The sequence below is a fragment of the Ictalurus punctatus genome, chromosome 8 (assembly GCF_001660625.3).
Source record: "Ictalurus punctatus breed USDA103 chromosome 8, Coco_2.0, whole genome shotgun sequence".
Lineage (NCBI taxonomy): Eukaryota > Metazoa > Chordata > Actinopteri > Siluriformes > Ictaluridae > Ictalurus > Ictalurus punctatus.
The window spans coordinates 15,909,230-15,918,617 of NC_030423.2; the positions used below are offsets into that span (position 1 = coordinate 15,909,230).

Consider the following 9,388-nt stretch of genomic DNA (forward strand, 5'->3'; position numbering starts at 1 on the left):
AAAGGAAAGTTCCACGCCAAACATTTAAAGGAAAGTTGCACACCCTCAAAATCACATAGGTACTTTTCATGTCACTAGGTGGAAAATTCGGCGAATGTCTTAACACTTCACTCCTCGGCACTGCACAGTCAGGAGGTAGTATTCTCAAAGTGAGAAGTGTTGACCAGCTTTACTCGACAGCGCCATCGTGTGGAAAAGTAGGGTACAGTGCTCTGTAAAATGTGAAGGAAAATGCGTTCATATTGCAAGGGCACGGTGGCTTAGTGGTTAGCACGCTTGTCTCGCACCTTGGGATTCGGTTGGTGGTTCGAACCTCACCTCCATCCTGTGTGCACAGAGCATGACTCAGGGGCTTCCTCTGGGAACCCTGGTTTCCTCCCCCAGTCCAAAGAGTTGTAGGCTGATTTGCATATCAAAATTGTCCGTAGTGTGGGAATGTGTGTGCGATTGTGCACTGCAATGGGATGGAACCCCATCTAGGGTGTCTCCTGCCTTGTACCCTGAGTTCCCTGGGATAAGTTCCAGGCTCTCTTGTGACCTTGTGTAGGATAAGTGGCACGGCAAATGGATGGATGGATTTTCATATTGAAATATTTGTGGTGTGCTTTGTCACTCATGTGCTAGTTGGTTGGTGCTGGATTTTCGTTATTCCTGTGAGAAGTTAGCAGTTGTGCGTGTGCTGCTCTGACGTCACACAGGGACATTGTGAGTAAAATTAGTGGTGTTTAGGAGGATTAGGGGCTCCTTAAAACTTAACAGTACAGGCTCCTTTTGTCAATCACCATTTTTCTGTTCTGTAGAGTTCATACTAATGAGAAAGTCATTGTAGAAGTACACTGTGGAGACTCAAAGTTCCACAATGCAAAGTAGCTATGTATACAACACTGAGCTGAGATATAGCATGATAACATTGATGGTGGCATTAATATGAAAGTTGAAGCTTTGATCTGATCTGAAGAGATGAAGAGATGAGCGAGCTGAAGAAGACTAAAGGACCAAAAATGCTGCTGCATCAGTTGCTTTAAGCAGAGATGAAGCACAGACTAAAGCCAACACAGAAGTAGTGGAGACACAAAATATTGCTCTCAGAGTTTCAGAGTGAAATGTAGCTATATGGTGCAGTTGTTATTTACAATAATATTTAGATGACTAAATCCCATTAGTGCTTTAAAACAAAAACGTCAACTTAGAATGTAATCATAAAATACATAATATATTTTTTCATTAGTCAGGACATGTGACTAGGCCAACATATCAGCCTGGCATGCCAAGCCTTTATATTAGATTCTACTGGCATATATAAATGTGTGCGGAGGGTTTCCATGTTCTGCCCGTGCTTCGGGGGTTTCCTCCGGTCCAAAGACATGCGTTGTAGGCTGCTTGGCATTTCTAAATCATCTGTAGTATGTGAATGGGTGTGTGAGTGTGTGTGTGTGTGTGTGTGATTGTGCCCTGCGATGTGTTGGCACCCCATCCAGGGTGTCCCCTGCCTTGTGCCACGAGTTCCCTGGGATAGGCTCCAGGCTCCCCGTGACCCTGTGTAGGATAAGCGGTACAGAGGGTACTGTGGATGGATGGATGGATGGCCTAAAATCCTCTCTCTCTCCCTCTCCCTCCCTCTCTCTCTTTTGGTCTCTAAAGAGGAGGCAATCACTAAGAGGATTCAAAATCCATTACATAATAAAGTAACATTGACAGCGTCAATTAGTGCAAAACAAACTGAACATTTACCTCATTTGCCCAACATTTATATCCAAAGCAACTTGCTACTGTTGGGTCCTTGCTGAAGAAGCCAGCAGTGGCAGCTTGATGAGGCTGGGATTTTAACTTATGGCCATTTGATCAGTAACCCAATGCCTCCACCTCTGAGCTACCACTGCTACCTACCACTGAACCAGAAGAATGTCAACCATGTCAAAACCTTCTGAGGAGGAATCATTGTTGTGAGCATTTATAACTAGTAGCATATTCAAATTTCATTCTGTTTCATATACTGAAAAAAACAACCAAATAGTAGCACAAAGCAGATACAAACTCATATATTTATTTGTCTCATGCATTCTTTGCATTTGCTCTATACTGATAACTTTACAGCCATGCATAAAGCAGAAACAATGGTCTACAAACAGCATGCAATGTAGTTTCCTTTAAGTTCCTTTAAGAATTTTTACAGTAATTGTAAAATTAGAAGGAGATCAGAAGAATATTGTCAGGGTTTAAAGTTGCTAATAGTCTAAATTGATTATATAATTTCAAAACTGTAATGGTAAATGGATGATAAAGATATAGTGTAGGAGAAGGTTGTGTTTAGGTTTTTCTCCTTCTCTGGATTATGTATTAATATCAAAGAGAAGTCATAAATTCTTTCCATTGATTAATCGACAGGTCATTTAATTTAGTCAGAGGCCGTGTCTGCTTTCTCTGCTGACGCTGCTGCCTCTAGATCGGCTGCTGGAGGAGCGGCCTCCACCTGAGCCTGCTGAAACAACTTCATCACCTTATTTTTCAGCTCTTTGGCTGTCTCCTTTACATCTTTCTCCAGGATGTAACCTTCCGTCTCGATCTCCATATTCTCCTGGCCTTCTACGGCTTCCATGGAGGTCTGCAGGTAGCGCAGGCCAATTAACACAGTCATCTAGAGGGGACAGGCACAAAGTGCAACTCACTGAGTATATGTACTTTTTGAAAAGAGTTGTAATGTGATTTTTTAAATGATACATTTACATTGTTTTACTAGAACTATCATTACAGAATCAATGCAACAGTTTGCATCCCCTTGACTTCAAGATGAAAAAAATAAATTTATACAGTGCCCTCCCCTAATATTGGCACCCTTGGTAAATATGAGCAAAGAAAGCTGTGAAAAATTGTCTTTATTGTTTAACCTTTTGAATGTTCGTTACAAATATTCACAAAAAATACTCTGCTATCATGAATATCAAACAACTGGAAACAAAACACAGGTTTATATAAAAAATTATTTGTTACATAACTCTAACTGTAGCTCGAGAACAGAACATCGACATAGAAGTGCCTCAGCTGTGAACTGATTATGTATGGATGCCATGCATGTATTTGAGGTGACAACTGCCCTTAGATCTCTATTATAAGTAAGTTTAAAATAAATAGATTTTCCTTACTTGGCTCATTACAGAGAAGTGGTGAAATTCTTATCCATGATACACACATATATGCGACAGTTGTGGTGAATAGTAAGTAGGTTTATAAAAATAATAGTATATTCCTATAAACAAAATCTTTATCCACTGTACCTGAACTAGAAATACAGAAAGTACTCCAGGCCCAATCGTGTTCATAAGACCCATGTAGTAGTTAACCAGAGCCTGACGGCAGCCACGGTTATACAGATTCAGCTCCTCACTCTGGTACTCGTAGTTGTGATGGGCTGTGTTGTCTAAAATGTGGTACTGGATGCAGGGTCTGGGGGAAGCTGGGTTACAGCAGCTGAAAGGGACTCCGTCCACCAGGTAACGGCCATCCACATTACTCTTTACGCGGCTAGACAAGGGACAAAGCACCACAGGAAACAAAATAAGGAGTTTGCTCATATATGCATAATCTTTTTTCTTTTTTTTTTCAGTTTTCTACTATATGTTGATTAATTTGAATTGAAAGTGTGGAAATTTAAAACAACTCATTTGTATTACTACAAAAATAAAGCAGATTGTTTTTGGGTCACTGGGTGTTCAAGGTCATTTTCCTGGATCACTCATAAGGTTCTGTATACACATGTGATTGATTTGTAATGATCAATGCAAATCAACCATGTTGAGACATGTGATCTGCAGTTTCCAACCATTCATTAATTTAAAAGTAATAGTGTAGGACTTGTAAGAAACACAGAAAGCAAATTCACACCACATGGTGCTAATTTCATTTTCACACCTCAACTCATCTTCCTTAAAAATGTACTAAGAGGAAGGATGAAGAAGTCTGTATTTTCTCTGCATTTTACTCACTCTTTCACTTCCTTAGAGGTGAAGTCCAGGTAGCGGTTGTTGACCCACTGCACTTCAAACCAGTCCCTGTAGTTGGTGTTCCCACAGCACTGGAACTCTATCTGCAGTTGGTCAATGGTCTCCTTCTGGAAGCACCGGCCTGGTGTGTCTGTGTCCTGTGTGATGGATTACAACTGCACACTTACAGCTTGTGCACAATGAACATGAAACATAGCCTAGTTTTGAACTAAAAAAATACAGTTAATGGAGATTGTTCGTCTAGAATTTAATCAGTACATGAAACTAATATGTAGATCATCAAATCCTTTGATTGCTATTGAGTGCTTAATATAAGTTCCTTTATGATGTTTATTTGTAATTTTTTTTAATGGTTGAGCTTACTCTCTTTGGCTTACTGTTCAAGTGCATCCTCGTTATTAGCTGTCATCTTACATCACACCACAGTGAAATGGCCATTACCCCCTTAAACTTGGTTTTTAATCAGAATAACATGGTTTTTAGTCAGAATACATGCACACTTGGACAATAACCTGGACACATTCTTGGCATTAGTCTGGGGAGTAGCATTTAAGACTTATCCTATGTCAACATAGTATGATACAATGATGATTACTACCATTTAACCAATACCATGACAGAGTGATGGTGTACGTAAGTACTCACTATGAGTAAAAAAAAAAAGTGCAAGTGCATTGTATCCATGTGCAAGTGCATTCTTTCACCTTATAGAAACGAATGCCGTTCTTCAAGCCCACTTTGAGAGATTCCTCCAGGCTGTGCTGCAGGGCGTAGCTCAATATCATACCAACCAGCAACAGAGATGTAAAGAAGAGAGAGATGCTGAAGAAGGGAGTGAGGATGTTTTTCCAGCGTGGAAACCGTGAAGCATCCAATGAGTCCTGACACACTTTACCAGCGCAGATGTTGATGCCCACAGATGTCAGCCCTACCACTATGAGCAGATTGGGCACGATATGGATGTCACTGTTATACATCACCTAGGATGTTAGGTGAGAACAAAAGGTGCAATAAATAATGTAGATTTAGCAGATCTTTAAACCTACCAATAATATGGTGGATTTGACACCTAAAAATCATAAGCACGGTGTGAAATAAAATTATTACAATTAATGAATCAGACATTAATCACTGTCTCTCTCAAGATGCATTTTTAAGCTAAATATTAGAAGATATCACAATTTTGGACTACAAGATAAAATTTTATACAGAAAGTTTACAGCGCTACTATGAACACTCTGGAATACATTAATTCTATTCAAGAAATATTGGTAATATTAGGTTTTACTAAGAAAGGTAAAATCAAGGAAAAATGAACAGGGCTAGGTCAGTATCATGGCCGCCAATGCATTGGTGTATTTTACATTGGTGAGGTTGACAGAGGTTTTGATTTCTTGTTCCATGCTATTATAAGCGAGATCCTGCTTGGGATCCTTATAATAAATATGATTAATTATGAGTATGCAATTTGTCCAATCCCCAAGTTCATCCTGCCAACATAATCAATCCCTTCCCCAACAAACCTGGTTGCTATGCTATGTAAGGAACAAACATGAGGTGACATGCTGTTATAAAATAATCAACGATTCAAAGCAGAGTTACTGTTACCATGCTGAAATTGATTATTCTTTAATCATTATTCTTCAATGATTTTACTCCTCTCATCCCACAGTAATTTGCCAGCAATTACAATTTATCCACCCAACCATCCATTTTCCATACCGCTTATCCTACACAGGGTTGTGGGGAGCCTGTAGCCTATCCCAGGAGACATGGGGCACAAGGTGGGGGACACCCAGGATGCACACCCATTCATACACTACAGACAATTTTTAAATGCCAGTTAGCCTCCAACACATGTCTTTGGACTGGGGAGGAAACCAGAGTACCAAGAGGAAACCCCCGAAGCACAGGGAGAACATGCAAACAGGGCAGAGGTGGAATTCGAACCCCCAACCCCGGCAGTGTTGGACAACTCATCATTATTTTTTTAACAGTTTATAGCTACACTTAATGTTGCACAACAACATGTGAGACAAGCTAGTTCCTGTTATTCTCTTGGCAGCCTTTTTTCTCTCTCTCAACATTAATAAGACAAAAAATAAATAAAACTTGTCATGTTACCAAGAAAATAGAAAGTCCTGAAGACTTTCCCATGGGGGAAACTTACTGACCATTACAAAACAAAGACACCTGAAAGTCCTTCCATAAATGACTGTCAAATATCTGTTTCACTACAGAAAACCTGACCATATCCATGACTATACATTTTCTTTGTTAAACGATAACACATTTTTTACAATCTGTTTATTATTATGCTTAGATTATGTGGTGCATCCGCTATACATGTCGTACTCTATTAGATTGAGTGCATTAATACAAAACTTTGTTTTAAATTAAAGCTGGAACTACTGCAGGAGCTGCTTTTATATAAAATTAATGTACATCTTCTGACCAATCAGATCAGACAATAGTATTTGAATTAAGCCTTAATATAATTGGTTGTATTGAACTACTCTATTGCCTGAAATGGCACCACATCTCTATCAATTCTCACTTCAAGTTTAGACATACTGATTGCTGTACTGAGTTTGGTTGGAAATTTATTGCCCAACCTGTTGTAATGTACTACACAAAAACAAGAACAACCTGCCTCTGGTTTAATAAAAACGCTGACTAAAAAGATGGGGATGATTGTTGTTTAACCTCAGTAATTTATGCACAACAAGTCAAAATTGCAATAAGTAAGCAATAAGTGGATGATATAAACTTGCCATGTATCCTTGTACAGTCTTAGCTATGAGCCCTGTGACTCAAGAATTTTATCCTATACTGCTGCAAAGAGCTTACGAAGCTACATTAGAGAATCTAAACACTATTTCCAGGAAATGTGGTCTTTTTTATTTCTAAAAGTCAATAATTTTTATATTGCTAGAACATGAAAGACTCATTTAAAATGTAAAACGTACACCTTCAGAAGACAATAAATTATAAACCTTTAAAACATTAAGTCATTTTACATATCTTGCCCTAGGATGCATTTGACCAGTGAGAAAAAATATTCTATAACAGAAATCTTGAAATAAATCTCAACTACATTAATAAAACACAGCTAACATGGACATATTAATATTCTGCACATTTTAATAAAAGCTTAGTACCTCGGCCCTGCGGAAAAGCTCAGTCTTGAGGAAGACTCCCAAGGCAAAGGTGGTAGCTCCAGAGACCATGGCGACCCATGACAGTAGCCACACACCCTGGGCCAAACGTACCCTCTTCTGGAAGGGAAACTTGATCTTGAGAAGTGCCATTCTAGAAAGAAGAAGGAGTGGAGGGAAATAGGGATGAGTTGGAGGAAGTGAGACAAATAAATGCAAACTCTTAGTTAAAATTGTCCTCTGAATTTATTGTAATTAAATTACAAATATCGAGGCTACTCCAGGGAAGATGGGAGAGAAGCCAAGATAGACAATTTAGGGCTTTGAAGAATAAATATCTGCCCCAGTGGCTGATTCAAGGGTAATCCTTAAATCTAAAGTAAGTAAAAAAAGTTATATCTAATAGGTAATTCAAAGCAATTATTCCTTTTTTTGCTAATTGTTTTTGTAAACGTTTATTAATCCATTAATCCAAGCTTCGTTGTAAAAATAAATAAATTAAAAAATCAGAAGCTTCACTCAGCTATTTAATTTCTTTTAGAAGATGCAGAAGATTGATGATTACCTTCAAAGATTGTTTTGCGTCCTTCACTTGGGACTGAAAACAGCACACTTTCTATAGTTCTGCAGCCATTTTGACAAGGACTCTGGAATATAATATAAAGTATTATGCCTTGGGTGTCATAATCTCATCTGTTCAGAGCTGATCCTATTAAACTAACCAATAAGAATAGCCAATAGCAATTCAGACACTTGTCCTCTGAACAAACCTGCCCTTGACCTGCAAAGACAAAGAGAAGGAGGGAGAGATAAACAAGGTACATTTTGGATAGGAGGTATTCTTATGCGAGGTAATAAAGGAAGAGAAGTAGAATTGATGAAAGGAGAGGAAAGGAGAGATTGGAACAATGAGGGAGAAAGTAGGAAGAAAGTTGTCTGTGTATAAGAGAGGCAGATTACAAGAGAAGCTGAATTCTATAACATGAATAACCACAGCTATGCGTACTAAAGTCTCAGCCATGCAATAAGAATTTAGAATTATATATATATATATATATATATATATATATATATATATATATATATATATATATATATATATATATGATTCTCATTATCTACATTTAGGACTTTCAATATATATACAGTATCTCACAAAAGTGAGTACACCCCTCAAATTTTTGTAAATATTTGATTATAACTTTTCATGTGACAACACTGAAGAAATGACACTTTGCTACAATGTAAAGTAGTGAGTGTACAGCTTGTATAACAGTGTAAATTTGCTGTCTCCTCAAAATAACTCAACACACAGCCATTAATGTCTAAACCGCTGGCAACAGAAGTGAGTACACCCCTAAGTGAAAATGTCCAAATTGGGCCCAATTAGCCATTTTCCCTCCCCGGTGTCATGTGACTTGTTAGTGTTACAAGGTCTCAGTTGTGAATAGGGAGCAGGTGTGATAATTTGGTGTCATCGCTCTCACACTCCCTCATACTGGTCACTGGAAGTTCAACATGACACCTCATGGCAAAGAACTCTCTGAGGATCTGAAAAAAAAGAATTGTTGCTCTACATAAAGATGGCCTAGGCTATAAGAAGATTGCCAAGACCCTGACACTGAGCTGCAGCACGGTGGCCAAGACCATACAGCGGTTTAACAGGACAGGTTCCACTCAGAACAGGCCTCGCCATGGTCCACCAAAGAAGTTGAGTGCTCATGCTCAGCGTCATATCCAGAGGTTGTCTTTGGGAAATAGACGTATGAGTGCTGCCAGCATTGCTGCAGAGGTTGAAGGGGTGGGGGGTCAGCCTGTCAGTGCTCAGACCATACGCCGCACACTGCATCAAATTGGTCTGCATGGCTGTCGTCCCAGAAGGAAGCCTCTTCTAAAGATGATGCACAAGAAAGCCCTCAAACAGTTTGCTGAAGACAAGCAGACTAAGGACATGGATTACTGGAACCATGTCCTGTGCTCTGATGAGACCAAGATAAACTCATTTGGTTCAGATGGTGTCAAGCATGTGTGGCGGCAACAGGTGAGGAGTACAAAGACAAGTGTGCCTTGCCTACAGTCAAGCATGGTGGTGGGAGTGTCATGCTCTGGGGCTGTATGAGTGCTGCCAGCACTGGGGAGCTACAGTTCATTGAGGGAACCATGAATGCCAACATGTACTGTGGCATACTGAAGCAGAGCATGATCCCAGCATGTATTCCAGCATGATAACGA

General features: G+C 39.3%; 1 protein-coding gene across 2 annotated transcripts; it reads right to left on the reverse strand.

Annotated features, from left to right (window-relative positions):
• Window positions 1–2,023: 2,023 nt before the first annotated feature.
• On the reverse strand, window positions 2,024–8,074 carry rom1b (retinal outer segment membrane protein 1b). 2 transcript variants are annotated; one of them, XM_017473577.2, is made up of 7 exons: window positions 7,879–7,906; window positions 7,722–7,803; window positions 7,160–7,310; window positions 4,703–4,978; window positions 3,981–4,135; window positions 3,273–3,519; window positions 2,024–2,635 (listed from the first exon to the last, which is right to left on the reverse strand). In XM_017473577.2, exons 3-7 carry the CDS (start codon window positions 7,307–7,309, stop codon window positions 2,396–2,398), a joined length of 1,068 nt encoding a protein of 355 aa, XP_017329066.1. In that variant the 5' UTR covers window position 7,310; window positions 7,722–7,803; window positions 7,879–7,906; the 3' UTR covers window positions 2,024–2,395. The 2 variants fall into 2 exon arrangements, with proteins under 2 accessions (XP_017329066.1, XP_017329067.1); XM_017473578.3 differs by having other exon boundaries at window positions 7,722–8,074.
• Window positions 8,075–9,388: the final 1,314 nt, after the last annotated feature.

What these genes read in the sequence shown, in the direction of transcription:
- rom1b (XM_017473578.3), bottom strand. Translation starts at nt 7,309, where the DNA reads ATGGCACTTCTCAAGATCAAGTTTCCCTTCCAGAAGAGGGTACGTTTG. An exon ending in AGCTTTTCCGCAGGGCCGAG is followed by an intron (nt 4,979 to 7,159) that starts GTACTAAGCTTT and finishes CTAACATCCTAG; the next exon opens with GTGATGTATAACAGTGACAT. An exon ending in ACCTCTAAGGAAGTGAAAGA is followed by an intron (nt 3,520 to 3,980) that starts GTGAGTAAAATG and finishes TCCCTTGTCTAG; the next exon opens with CCGCGTAAAGAGTAATGTGG.